The 13,571-nt window shown below is 46.2% G+C and overlaps 1 protein-coding gene across 1 annotated transcript in view; it reads left to right on the top strand.

Annotated features, from left to right (window-relative positions):
* C1QL2 (complement C1q like 2) overlaps positions 1–4,277 on the top strand; it is a 4,989-nt gene extending 712 nt beyond the window's left edge. Inside the window, exons 3-4 of the mRNA XM_027636599.1 lie at positions 1–306; positions 784–4,277. Coding sequence (XP_027492400.1) covers positions 1–306; positions 784–963 — 486 coding nt within the window. The 3' untranslated portion in view covers positions 964–4,277. The remainder of the gene's footprint in view (positions 307–783) is intronic.
* The last annotated feature ends 9,294 nt before the right edge of the window (positions 4,278–13,571 follow it).

A 13,571-nucleotide genomic window follows, 5' to 3' on the forward strand; every position in this document is an offset into this window, starting at 1 on the left:
GCGCTGGCGGGCGCGGGCGGCGGCGGGAGCGGCGGCGGGGCGGCGGCGGGCGGAGAGGCGGCGGGAGGGCTGAGCGCCGCCTTCAGCGGGCCGCGCATCGCCTTCTACGTGGGGCTGAAGAGCCCCCACGAGGGCTATGAGGTCCTCAAGTTCGACGACGTGGTGACCAACCTGGGCAACCACTACGACCCGGCCAGCGGCAAGTTCACCTGCCAGGTGCGCGGCATCTACTTCTTCACCTACCACATCCTCATGCGCGGCGGCGACGGCACCAGCATGTGGGCTGACCTCTGCAAGAACGGCCAGGTGGGTTCCGCCGCTCCCCCGCGCGTCCTCCCCGCCCCGGGGCCACCTTTCGTCCCTTTCCTGCCCCCGCCCTGTCGCCCTCCCGAAGCACCGGCCGCCGCCGCTCCCGGGAAAAGGAGCGGCTGGAGCATCCTCCGCGCCGTCGGGGCGGGGCTGCTCCGCGGGAGAGGCTCTAGAGCCGCGACAAATTCCGAACTCCCGGCTTGCAAACTTTACTGCCGAGATGAGGAGAAGGAGAAGCGAGGAGAGGGGAGGGAGGGAGGACGTGGTGGTAGTGGGGAGGCTGGAGAAGGGGGGCTCCTGGGGAACTGACGGAGGGGCCGGAAAAGGGGAACTCAGGGAACTGATGAAGAGGTAGGAAAAGAGGGGCTGGGGAGGCTGGTGGAGGGGCTGTGGAAGAGTGGCTCAGGGAGCTAATAGAGATGCTGGGGAAGAAGGGCTAGGGGGCCCTGACGTGCCCAGCGACTGTGTTGGCAGGTGCGGGCCAGTGCCATCGCCCAGGATGCGGACCAGAACTATGACTATGCCAGCAACAGCGTGGTGCTGCACCTGGACTCCGGCGACGAAGTGTACGTCAAGCTGGATGGAGGCAAAGCACACGGAGGCAACAACAATAAGTACAGCACTTTCTCTGGCTTTCTTTTATACCCCGATTAACACACAACAAGCAACATGACACAACTGGCCCTGCCACTGATGCTTGTGGGGCTGTTTGGCATTTCCATATCCCATCGTGCTGCTGTTCTGCTGGTATCCACTGTCTCCACAGGTCACTTTAGCGTCATTATCAGTTTGTATGTCTTTATTTTTACTCCTGTGGAAATGAAATAGAAGTGAAACAAAGCAATCCTCTTCTTTACTCTCCCGCATTTCTTCTGACTGCTCTCTCCCTTTGTCAGCCTGCGTGTTTTGTGTGTCACACGAGGAACTCGGCAGCTTGAAACTCTCAAGTGGTTCTTGGAGGGTTTAAAAGAGCCCAGAGTTCAGACTGTGCCACATACGGAATTTGAACCAGTCACATTTTTTCATCAAAAAAGTATTAATTACAATGATGAATTTTCAGATCGACTATTGCAAAGTGGGACTGGGCCATAACTGTTCTTTCCTCTGCTGCTTTGTATGGGGTCAAGTGTAAACTTTTATTTCTGTGCTATGCAATGCTCATGTGAATGATGGTGTCATTAACGTCAAACCTGTTTCTGTCTGCAAAAGAATTTGGTCGCTGACCACAGTCACCAAAATATCACATTAAATTATGTTTTTAGACAATGCCTTTTTTCTTTCTGTGTCTTCCAGTGCTGCAAAGGAGCACTGTGGTGCTGCCACAGGAGGGTGGGTAGAGGAGGGGGTCACTTTGGTCCCTTAGGTTTGCAGCAATATTTAAAGGTTTTTTTTAAAGGATTGGGCACCTTGCCTAAGTCTTGATTATGGTTCAGGGGGGCTGGGAAGAAGCAGAGGGAGAGGAAAAAAAGCTTCACCTTTGCGCAGTTTTGTAAAAAGGAGACACACTGTCATCAAGAGGTGAAAGTGGGGGTCTGGAGCAGATTTCCTGAACAGATTTACTGGGTTTGAACCTGATCTACAGGTTAACAAAGTACAGGAAAAGCAGTTTAATCAGTGATTATGGAAAGCCGTGTTTCTGTAACATGCTTGACAAATGCAAGGAGGCAGCAGGGGAGAGAGTCTGTCTAAACCCTCGCACTTGCAGTGTGTGTATGGGTTGGGTCTACACGATGCCTGAGATGGGCTAGGAGAGAAAGCTTGCTCAAGACTGACGAATTCCGACCATTTAGAAAGGTTTTCTTCTGATGTCCTCAGTAAATTCCAGCCACTCTGTGTCTTTTTAAGAATGCACAGATGTGTAATTAGTGCGTGTGGTTCTGAGCCTTTGGTGTAGGAGGTGCATCTTTCATCATCACCCCAGTAGGTAACCTCCTTAGTTTGGGTAAATTGGTGAAGCTAAAACAGTTAAATTGGTTTACACAAGCACTTAGTTTCATTTTACTGTCTTGTCATTTTGTTTTTTCCTTCTGAAGATCTTACCTCCCTCTCATTTTTCTGCCCTTTGCAGCTTTAGTGCAGTTTCACAAGTAAGAGAGACAGGAGCTGGACTGAAAACAGCTCTACCAAGGCTGGAGCTTTGCCCCTGCCCTGATGTTGCAGGAGGAAGGGGAACCCAGTTGGTTGGACTTGGTCCAGCCCCACTTTGGGGCAACCCTGTGATGACTGAGTTATTACAATTGCTTCTCTCTCCTACCTGGTCCTTGGTGGGTATTTTCTACTCATTGGCTAGAAGAGGAGGGTCAAAGAGAGAAAGCAATTCCTTCATCCTGTCCTCAAACTCTCAAAAATGTCCTCAAACAAAAAAATCCCGGTTGAGGGAAGCAGAGTTCATAACCAGGTACATGTGTTAGACACTTATCAATCTCTAATGTGTTGTCGATTTGTACTATTTAGAATATGATTAAAACCAGTGTCTGAGACCCAAATGAAGTATAATTGCTATGGATCCTCAATTCCCACTGGATCCGTAATCCTTTTTGACTATTCCTCCCCCCTCCTTCAATGAAATGGAGCTTAGACACAAAGCCCTTGGTTTAAATTTCAAAAAATTAAAATTGACATGCAGCAGCATTAGCAGGAGCCAGGAGGAATTCTAAGGAGGTGCCTGGGCTGTGCTTTATCCTTTGCATTAAGAAGCAATTTGTACTTCTAACAAAGACCCAACTGTTCCCCCTTGGCAAAAGGGCAATGAAGATGCCTTGCAAGGGAATTGCTGTTCACAATACTTAAACAAATTTGAATCTTAGATTTTTAAATCTGTATTCCCTGGTGGAGCCTGCTCCTCTCAATTCAAATGCAGGGCTGGCGGTGTGTGCCTGCCAAGGTGTCAGTAGCTAAGCGGATGATGGATTGATGAGGCAATGGGAAGACACAGGCTCACAGTGGCAGTTTGCCCCGACAGTGATCTATGTATCTGCACATTATCAATGTCATGAGGAGGCTTGAACCACCCTCGCTAGATGTCTCATTTTCCACTTACCTCTTATGTACTAATTATCAGGCTGGATTATTCCCCAGGACAGAAACAAAAAAAAAAACCCGCTCATTGCCCCTCCACTGACAGTTTGCACGATCGATAGAATGAACGTCTCCCTCGGCTGCTCATAGGCTTTTTTGTTTCCTCTCCTCATTGCAGGGTCTTCCGAGATTGCCTCTGTGGGGGGTTGATGGCTCTCACCCAGAATCTGCAGCAGTGGTGCTTGAACAGGCTCCTCTGTCCCACTCATCTTGGTAGTAGCTCAGTGTGTGGGTTGTGATTTTTTCTGAAGTAACACAGGGAAAAGCAATTGGGAGATGAAAAACTTCAGTGCTCAGTGGTGCAGTCATCCAGAAAAGCAGAGGCAGCGCTGCAGATGGGGATGGTGGTCCCTGTGCTGCTGGTGTCTGTGGGTGAGAGAAGGGTCGTGTACAGCCCAGCAAGCAGCCTGTAGCAGGCTTGTAACCCTCTGGGCTTCAACTGAGTCGTTCTCCCCTTGGCAATGGTCTGTGGGTTCTACATGGCACAAAGAGAAGGGGCTATTTGTAGAGGGGATACCCTGGTCCCCTGATCTGAATCAGAAGATGAGAATTAAGGTGTACTTAGAGGCTGACTTCAGCTTTTTCTGGGACCAACTTTCCCAAATGATACTGGGAGCTCAAATGACCAATAGCCAGTGTCTACTCTGGAGGTCTGATCCCTTGGAGGTGTTATTTTACTTGGTGAGTTGAGCAAATGCTTTTAAGAACTGTTAGGTGATCAGGTGTGATGTGAATAGGGAATGCCCCCTGAAAGGAGTGGAATGTTGGAGTCTTAGACAAAAGGTGCTTCTGTTTTGTGCCCAGCTGTGTGTTCAGGTTAAAATTATAATACAGAAGTTAAGATTTAAAAAAAAAAAAAGGACAGGTGTATGTGCTGTCAAAGTAACTTAGATACTGTAGCAGCAGATCCCTGATTTTAGTGAAACCTTATTCTATGTCTGGTCAGCACTGGCTAGGGAAGGGAACCCTGGAGTAGAGGGGAGCGGGGAGACATTGAAGCGCACAAAACATGGTGGAAGGGGCAATTGGGATGCTGCTGAGACCCCTGAGAGGAGTGCCAATCACCCCTGGTCTGTGGTTGTTCCCTGGAGGAAGGTGTTCAGGTTACTTTGCTCTCCCGAAAGCCCAAGCCAGTATTTGTGACTGGGCACTTGTTTTCTTCTGTTTTGGCCTTCATTGGCTTGGGAAACTCCTGGCAAGTCTCTAGGGAGATGGGTGAGGAAATCCTTCCTTGGCTTAAGTGAAGTAGGTGAGCTGCTGGGGCTGAGGTGTCACTAGCCAGTGTAGAGAGTTTTCTGACAAACCTGTGCTGCAAGAGCACCTGGAGTCTGGTGTCCAACGTGAAGTCTGGTGCCTCTGTGTTTTTCAGAATGTCCGTTTGCAGATTTTCTCCTTGTTGTTCATTTCCTTGTAAAGTAGTGCCTGGGTCAGTGGGGCTCACAGGCCTACAGCAGGACAGAACAGCCCCATGTCTGGGTTCTCCTCTTTCCCTTTTCCTGTTAGAAAAGCAAAGTGCTGCTTTCTGTGCCTCATGGCTTAACACGTGTGCATTGAAGCATGCTTTGGTCTTCATCTTGCTGCTTTTGAAACTCACTCTGGACATTTTTCTTGGTGATTTAATGCTTATTTATCTTTTTGCTTGGCTTCTCCAGTGGCTTATGGTGCCTGGATGGGTTTAATTTGTGCACTCACAAAGTAGGGACAATGGGTTTTGGTGGATGCTCATGTGTCCTTTTTCTGTTTATGCCACAGACTAATTATATTAAGGGATCTGTGACAGACAGAGGTGAAACAGCATATAAATCTATTTCAATTCTGTTTGTGTTAAATACCTTTTTTTGTAACATGCCATTTTTTTCCTTATTGTGATTGGAATGAGCTCTGGGAAAAAATCCTGGTAAAATCCTATGTCTTAGTATTGTCTCTGGGATAAAGGACCCTGTCAGAATAAAATAAAGACTAACTGAATCTTCACTGACTTTGAGACTGCAAGGTGTTTGGTCTTTTTTACTGTAAATGTCTACATCATGCAGAGACTTGGAAGATTAATTACAGACAAGAGAGGTAAACTGTTACCATGTGGACACCCAGGCACTTACGGGTGAGAGCCTGCTCTCAGCTGGTTTCACGTTTAAATGGCAGAAAGAGGTTCAGCTTGTTTATAAACTGAAGGTGATACACAAATGGGAGCCCATTTCTCTAGACCAAGCCCATGCCAGTTCAGAAGTAAATCCCTTGCTCACACAGCAGGTGCCACAGCAGCAGTGGAGGAGATGCTTCACTCTTCCTTAGGCCCACTTGCCCTGAATGAGCTTAGTTTTTGAAGGCTGTGGGGGGATTAAGGCAGATGCATTAAAAATTGAAGGGGCTGAGCTCCTGATTCCTCTCTGTTTAGGACTAGTTTGTTACTTGTCTCAATGGTAAGTTACAAAGAGGCTCATTTCTTGGAACAGCCTGGGGTACAGGGGCATTGCCTCCTGGGTAGGTGAGAAGTTGAGCCCGGGGTATCATTTGGTGTCCCAGGCTTGAACATACACTGGAATTCCCTTTCTTTCCTGCTGCATTTCAGGCCGAGGCTCTCAGAGCTGGTGTTTCAGGTCACAACCTGAAAGGTGGCAAGCCACTGTTGTGTCCTGGCCCCTGCCAAAGGGTGCTCAGCAGGCGCTCTTAAGGTTTTGTAGAGCATAATTCAGAGGGAGCTGTGAGTGATGACCCTGTTTTCTTGCAGAGGAAGCCACAGATGCCCATCTTCTTTTGGTCCTTCCTATTATAAAATAGCCTGGATTAACCATTAAGCTGTGTGGCACAGCTCTGTATTCTATTAAATGGGAGTACATTTTCTTCACAGGGGGCTGATGGCATATCCCTCTTTTTGTACATTTGCTCCCATTTGTTTTTTTTTGGCATGAACTAGGGTAGAAACAGAAAAGGCCTGTTTGATCTCTGTGATCTGCTGCCCTATTAATGCAGGATTATTTCCTCCAGTGCTCTCTGAGCACGGTGACACAGAGAGCATGGCTTGCCTGCAGCCTTTGGCTGTGCTTCTCCCAGCGAGGGCACATTCACATGATTCTGGCTCTTCGTTTTGCTTGCAGCTGCCAGATCATGTCTAGAAAAACAAACAAAAAACGGTACCTAGCCCTGGTCTTGAATGCAGCTGAAATGTTTTCTTGGTGACATTTCTCTCTGTCAACAAATTGCTTATCACTTAAGTGTTGTGATGTGATCCCCATCCCAAGGAGGAGAGGTCTGCTGCTGAGAATGGGGAGGAGGAATGCCCAGGAGAATAACTTGTTTGAAGATGTGAGCACAGGCTTTCTGAACAATGAATCTTTGTCGGTTATTAGCTTTAAGGTGCAATTTCAGTGGTATGATAATGCAGAAAATGTTTTAAGTCCATGGGGAGGAAGCTGCTTTTCAGGTAGTGTCTTGCTCTTCCCTCATTATTGTAATGCTGTCCCTGAAACTTTGCATCAGTCATGCTGTGCTGCAGCATGTGAATGCACGAGGTGATGGAGAGCAGATCCAGGTGGATATCTGTTTTGTTTTGGTATACAGCTGAATTCTTGACATTTGCTTCTCATTCTAGCACCTTATTTTTCATGGAGCTGTGCTTCTTGGGAGCTGGGAGCCCAAGGGCCAAAGTCTGCTTCCAGGTACACCTATCTAATTCTTCTCAAACTTAGTTTTTCTCAGTATCCTTGGAGTCAGAATCAATCCTTAAGTACATTACAGGTAGCTTCCCTTGGGTTGCCATTGTGGTAACTGGTTAGGTACTGTTTGGGTATGTATGATAATGAATCTCAGTTTTTGTACCCTAGAGGTGGAAATGGTCCAGGTCCATTTTTTTGTCCTGTCCAGTAAGCGTCACTCTGTAAATGCCTTTCAGAGAAAACACCATTACTATCTGCAGAGAGGGTAGGGCAGCCCCTTTTGCCAGCATCTAGCAATCTGCTTAGGAAAAAGAGGTGGCAAATACCTTTGAAGCTCAACTCCTCCAGGCTCCTGCTGAGTGCATCATTGCAGCTGAGAGAGCTTGGATCATAAACTAGCATCCCCTCTCAAAAGGCAGAGTATCCTTGAGGAGTAACACTGCTGCTATTTATCAATTTGTGTGAGAATGAAGCCTGAATGCTGTTAGAGCTGAAACACTAATTAAGCCAATAAATTCCTTTGTCTTTTTGGGTGTGTTTGCAATTAATATGCAAAATCCCATTGATTCCAGCAACTCCATAATTCACAATGCAATGTTATTACATATCGATGGCTTACCCTGTGAAACCTCCAAAAGACACTACTGTGCATAGTAAGAATACTGCTGTGATCCCAGTTAAACTGTTACAGGCTGAGTGAGTCACCACCCTCCACCAGGTTCTACCAAAACTTGGCTGTCAGTGGGGGGGGGGGGGGAGGAAGACCACACAGAAATGTGTCTCCGTTGAGCATACGCTGTGTCTCAATGGCTATTTACACTTTATACTGCTGTCAGAATTACAGTGGAAGAAAAAAAGGAAAGATGTTCGAGCCGATCCTAAAATAAAGGCTCAAACTGATGCAAATAGAAACAGATTGTAAAGGAAATATGTCTTTAGATCAAAGCAAGGCAGTTCTTTAAAGCAACCTTAGCTTTTATTTTGCATCAGATTTGGCATCTTTCCCCAAAGTTTGTTCAAAGCTATGAGAAGGGAGATCACAGAATCATAGAATCAACTGAGTCGGAAAAGACTTCTAAGATCATCAAGTCCAACCCTTGATCCAACACCACTGTGGTTACTAGACCATGGCACTAAGTGCCACATCCAGTCTCATCTTAGAAACCTCCAGGGACGGAGAATCTACCACTTCCCTGGGCAGCCCATTTCAATGTCTGATTACTCTCTCTGTAAAAAATTTCTTCCTAATATCCAACCTAAACCTCCCCTGGCAGAGCTTAAGACTAAGATGGGACAGGAGGCCTGCTCTCTTTTCCAGGGGAACATTGTTTTGGCAACCTAAGACAGGACAAGAGTCCTTGACCGCTGAACTCGATGGTGACTGTCTGCCTAAAATTGCCTTTTGCAACCTCAAAGTGAATTCTGCCCAAATATTTTCCAACATCCTCCCCTAAGGCAGCAAAGTCAGGGGGACATTGTAAGGAATAATTAGCTCTTAGTATCAAAATACTTAATTAAGAAGGCTGCCTATATGAGACTTTATTGCCTGTTTTTTCCGACATTTGGACTCCTTAGCTTCCCCAGGTCTGTAACAGCTCTGCTCTCAAGGTGGAAGGGCTCAAGAAAAGGCATGTAGTTGGGGGACTAGATGTCCTTTATGGGGTTGGTCTCATCCCTGTCAAAGCTGGTAAGTGTGAATCCCTGTCAAAGAAGTGTGAATAAGGTTAGATTTAATCGTAGGTTGGGGTTTTGTGGTGGTGATACTTTTTCCTACTGTTTTCCATTCTCAGGAAGTTACTCGATTTGGTCTTGGCGTAATCAATAATCCTGTTGATATGTACTGTCTTTGAAGCCTGTGGAGCAGAGCATGGGATGGATGTGCTTTTACAGCAAAATCAAATACGTAGTTGTTGAATTAATTTGTGGTTGGTGTTTTCTGAACTGCAATTCAGATTCCCTTTTCCGGTTCCCACTGTCATCCTTCTAGAGGAAAAAAAAAACAACCAGGGAGGTAAAACTGAAGCAATCGTAGATGCATTTGACCCCAATGTATGCAGAGGCTCTATGACAGCTTTAGAGAATGGAAGATGAACAATATACAAATTGCTATCTCTTATTTCAAAGATAGTGTCTTTGATTTCAGGGACAACGATAAAGCAGAATTCTTGATAGCTTGTCCAAGCTAATTTTCTTCTGAGTTAGTGCAGTAACTGCCTACCTATCCACAAACTGTCCTTTTACTTTTTCTTTTCTATTAGTGGACTAATAGGACTGCCAAGTCTTACTTTCTAGATGGGTCTTAAATGAGAAGCAGTTTGTTTCATGGAAGCAAGATGCTTGGGGAATTAATTTATGCCAGCTTGTAGCCACCAGAAACCTCTGTATTCCAGCAGATTTTAAATTGAAAAATGGATCTTGCTTCTCATACTAGATTTCTCAAACTACTTACTCCCAGCAATAGAAAAGCAAACTTGTCAGGTAGACAGGGATTTTCTGAGATATCTGTAAGTGTTTATCACTTGGTTCACTCCTGGAAATCTCCGAGTGAAATACGAGAGCCTAGATTGCTTAAGAAGGTCAAACAAGGTAAATATAACAATCCCCTCTGGCCTGAAAAATCCACAAATTGTGCTGTCAAATGGAAGTATGGGCAATGGCAGAGCTGACTTTTAAAAAATTTGTCATAGCTCTCACAGATCAGTGTGGGAGGGAGTACAGTGGGAGGAGTAAGCCTGGTGGTTCACAGATGCTTTTGGGGTAAGACTGAACAATCACCTCTATCTGAAACTGAGCTCAGTTTCTTTCCTCAGGCTGTTCTGAACTCACTCTATCTACAAGGCACAAATGCAAATCTTATAAAGCAACACAGGTGGCAGAGTGACCTGATGATTTCCCATGTTTTTCCCTCTGGGCTTCTCTGTGGGTGGCAATTCCTTGGGCAAATATGAGAGACAGCATCAGGTAATGCAGAGAAAACCATGGATTTAACAGATGGGAATCTGTCTTCCTCCTTTTTCTCTTTTATTCCTGATAAATAATATCTGCCATTGTAGCAAATTACATTCAAAACAGCTGTGGAAATATTACAAATATTGATCGCATGACTTAGATGAATACTGTGATTTCAAAGCCTTTTGGGTAATGTACCATGGGACCAGTTATGGATGATGCATTGCCAGGAGGAACAGTGTTGTGTGGGACAGTGCCAAAGTGTTCCTGTGCTCTGCTCTGTTCAGTTCCATCCTTAGTCCTGGGACTTATTAGGTAGAATACCTGTCTGTTAAATCTTCAGATTGCATAAATGCAGAGAAGAGGATTAAATTCAATATTACTTGGACAAAATAGAGGAAAGAGAGGTAAAAAAACCAGGAGAGAATTGAAGAAGTGCAAGTTACCTCTCCCTGGAGGGAGTCCATGGCATGGACACGTGCAGGGAAGTCAGAGGAGCAGAGGGGATGGTTGGGAGCTGTAGCCAGGGAGCTTCTTCTCAGAGAGGACGTGGAGGACCACTGTGAGGTGACACTGTATGTTCTGGAAAAGGCCAAGTATGCATATTGAGAAGTGCACCTATTGAGATGTGCAAGCTGGAGCAGCACCTCCAATGGATGTGAAGTAATCCCATTCTCCTGGGCTCTGGAAAGACCTCACCTGGAGCAGTCAACCTGTAGGCTCCATGCAACCAGAAAGCTGTAAGAAGGCTGGGGATGGTCCAGAAGACAACCATATTTCCAGTCTACCAACCTGGAAAATTCAACCTGAGAGGCAGGAGGCATGGATTGGGCTGTTCAGCCTGAAGAAAGGGGTGTAGGGTCACAGGCGCATGGTCCTTAAGGGCAAGAGAGGAAGGGAAATGCGTTATTGAGATATTGAATAGGAAAGAGTGAGGGCCTTGAGACGTAGTAGCAAGGTCAAACAGAGAAGTTTTTGGATGGTGAGGCATGGGAGCAGGTTACCTGGGAAGACTGTGGGTCTCTGGCACAGAAGGAGTCTTAAGAGCACATTAAACATCCATTAGATTTGGCTGTAATGTAGCTGTGTTGGGATGGGGAGCTGAGCCAGACAACTCCTAGAGACCATATGGACTATTGATTTTCCATCGCCTTTACTTCCTCCGTGTATCTGCAGAGATATATACACCCATCTCCCTACCTGTAAGAGAGTCCTCTAAATATGAACTTTGGTGTGTTTCTGTGCCCCCAGTGATGCTCTCTCTGCACACTGGAGTGACTGTATCTCTGTTTGCTCCATTTTGGAAGGGTACATGAACGTACATGGAGGGTGATGGCATGTGGGCAAGGTGATGCTGGTGGAAGGGCTCTTCCAAGGAGCGAGTCCCTGAAGCTAAGCCCTGTTGTCATAGCTCCAGACTGCCGCAGCTCATGCTGCCCAGGATCCCCCCAAATTCTCCTGAAGGACTGTGCAAAGGTGTTCTCACCACGCTGGATGCTCTTTTGGCATAGTCTCTACAAATCTGTTAGAGCACATTATTTTGGCACCTGCGGTAAGAAGATGGAAACCTGGACCTGCTGTTCAGCAGGCATGTAACACTCAGATCTCTTTGAAATTCATGAATATGAGAAACTTATATACCTCTGAGCTCCAGGAGCCCTGTGTGTATGTGCCTGGTGCACCAGGAGAGACAAGAGCCCAAGAAGGGCTGAACACTCACTGCTTTCACCATAGCGTCCCCCCCAAAGTTAGAATGTCTCCAAACTTTTTACTGTATTGTCTGTATAACAGATAATCTGCAGATTAAATGTTAAAAACCAACCAGCATAATCTGAAGCATTTCCCCTGTGTAACTCACCATTCATAGCTATGAGTGATTGAAGGTTTATCTCAAAGCTCTGTATCCGTGGATCCCTACCACTTAATTTCCCTGTTCCTATAGCCCCTTTGTCCATCATCTCTGGCTTTGAGGGACTTTCTGAGATCTCCCCTTCAAGTTCTAATGCAGTTCCAGCTGTGTTAATTCTATGTGTGGAAAGTACGGTGTTCATTGAAAGAAAGCTTTGAAATGTAAAAGGAAAGGGGGACAACATGGCGTAGTCATGCTTGTGGATTTTTTTTTTCCCTCCTATCAGCTGAGATCATAAAATGGAAAAATGACAGGTTTTTTCAAAAGAAAAGAAAAAATCCTGCTGTAAAAATGTTCACACTTTTCAAGTCTCAGCTTGAGTTTGCTTTTACTTAATTCACAACAGTCTGACTACCCTTGTTTCCATCCTGGGCCAGAGTTGCTATATTTGAGGCTCTGCAGGACACAGTTTACAGTGGTGATGCTGACTCACACTTCATTAGGAGTCACAAACAGTGACTCCTGCGATGCATCAGCCACCACCAGGACCCGCGTCCCTCGCAGCTGAGCCGGGCAGAGCCCAGCGCCTCGCAGGGCTGAGCCCATCCAAGGAGATTGTAGGTCTATCAGCCACTGCTGGCCTGACATTTGGCTTAGCCAACATCACTGGCCTCCCATGATGGGGCAGCGATGGCATGTGTGACAGTGACTGAAATGAGATCACTGGGAAGTGAAATAAGATTCAATTGCATTAGAAATTCATGTCAGATAAACCCGGTGGAGGTACTGCTGAAGTATACATCTGCTTAATATATTTATTACATGTTCCTTCCAGATTGACTCTGGGCTTAAATTAAAAACCCCAGACTTTATTTTTTCTCGGTTCCTCATCTGGTAGTTTTGTAATATGTGGTTCTTTCCCTATGTTTGATTGGATTTGTGAACTTACTGGTTGTGTCAGTAAAGTGATCAACAGAAAGATGGAGTCAGACTTGGCACAGGGAAATAGTGTAGCAGATTTTCCTGCTTCTCCTGAGAACCTCGGGTCTGGTGTCACTTGTGGTGACCAACAGCAGGCTGGACTGACCTGTGGGCAGCTGGTCTGGACAGCCCAATAGTAACACTGAATTAAAATATGGCATTAGCAGTGTAGCTTGGATAATACTTCAAGGCTGATTGACTTGCAAGATGCTGGCAGAGTATAGGTGTAAAATCAGTCTCTGGCTGTGCCTGCCCGTTCTGTCCACCGGAGTGTTTCTCCTCCAGCCTCCCCTGGAAGCCTCTCTCTGGGATGTTGTCTCAAGCCTTGCTCCAGGCTGACAGGGACTGCATTTGTTCTGGTAATAACAGCATCTAAGGCTGTAGAGATATTTGTAACTCATGGAGATATTTGGACTTTATTCAAAAGCTACTGGAACACAATCCTAAGTAACATGCTTTAGAGGACCCTGCTTGAGCAGGGAGTTGCACTAGATGACCTCCAGTGGTCCCTTCCAACCTTAACTGTTCTGTGATTCTGTGATTCTGTGACTTTCCACCTCTAAACTGAAATAGAACAGGACCCCTATGTGTCTCTAGGAAGACAAATCACCCCTTCTTTGGCTAGGTCACTCATCTCACCTCCTCCACTGTACGCTTTGTCCTCTGTGCTCTGATGTCTGTGAAAACATGGCTGGAGCGGGAGTGCCCAGCTCACTGCAGTCACTCTGACCACAAGCTAATTGTTGCATTCC

Source organism: Corapipo altera, unplaced genomic scaffold (genome assembly GCF_003945725.1).
Source record: "Corapipo altera isolate COAL_440 unplaced genomic scaffold, ASM394572v1 45, whole genome shotgun sequence".
Classification (NCBI taxonomy): Eukaryota; Metazoa; Chordata; class Aves; order Passeriformes; family Pipridae; genus Corapipo; species Corapipo altera.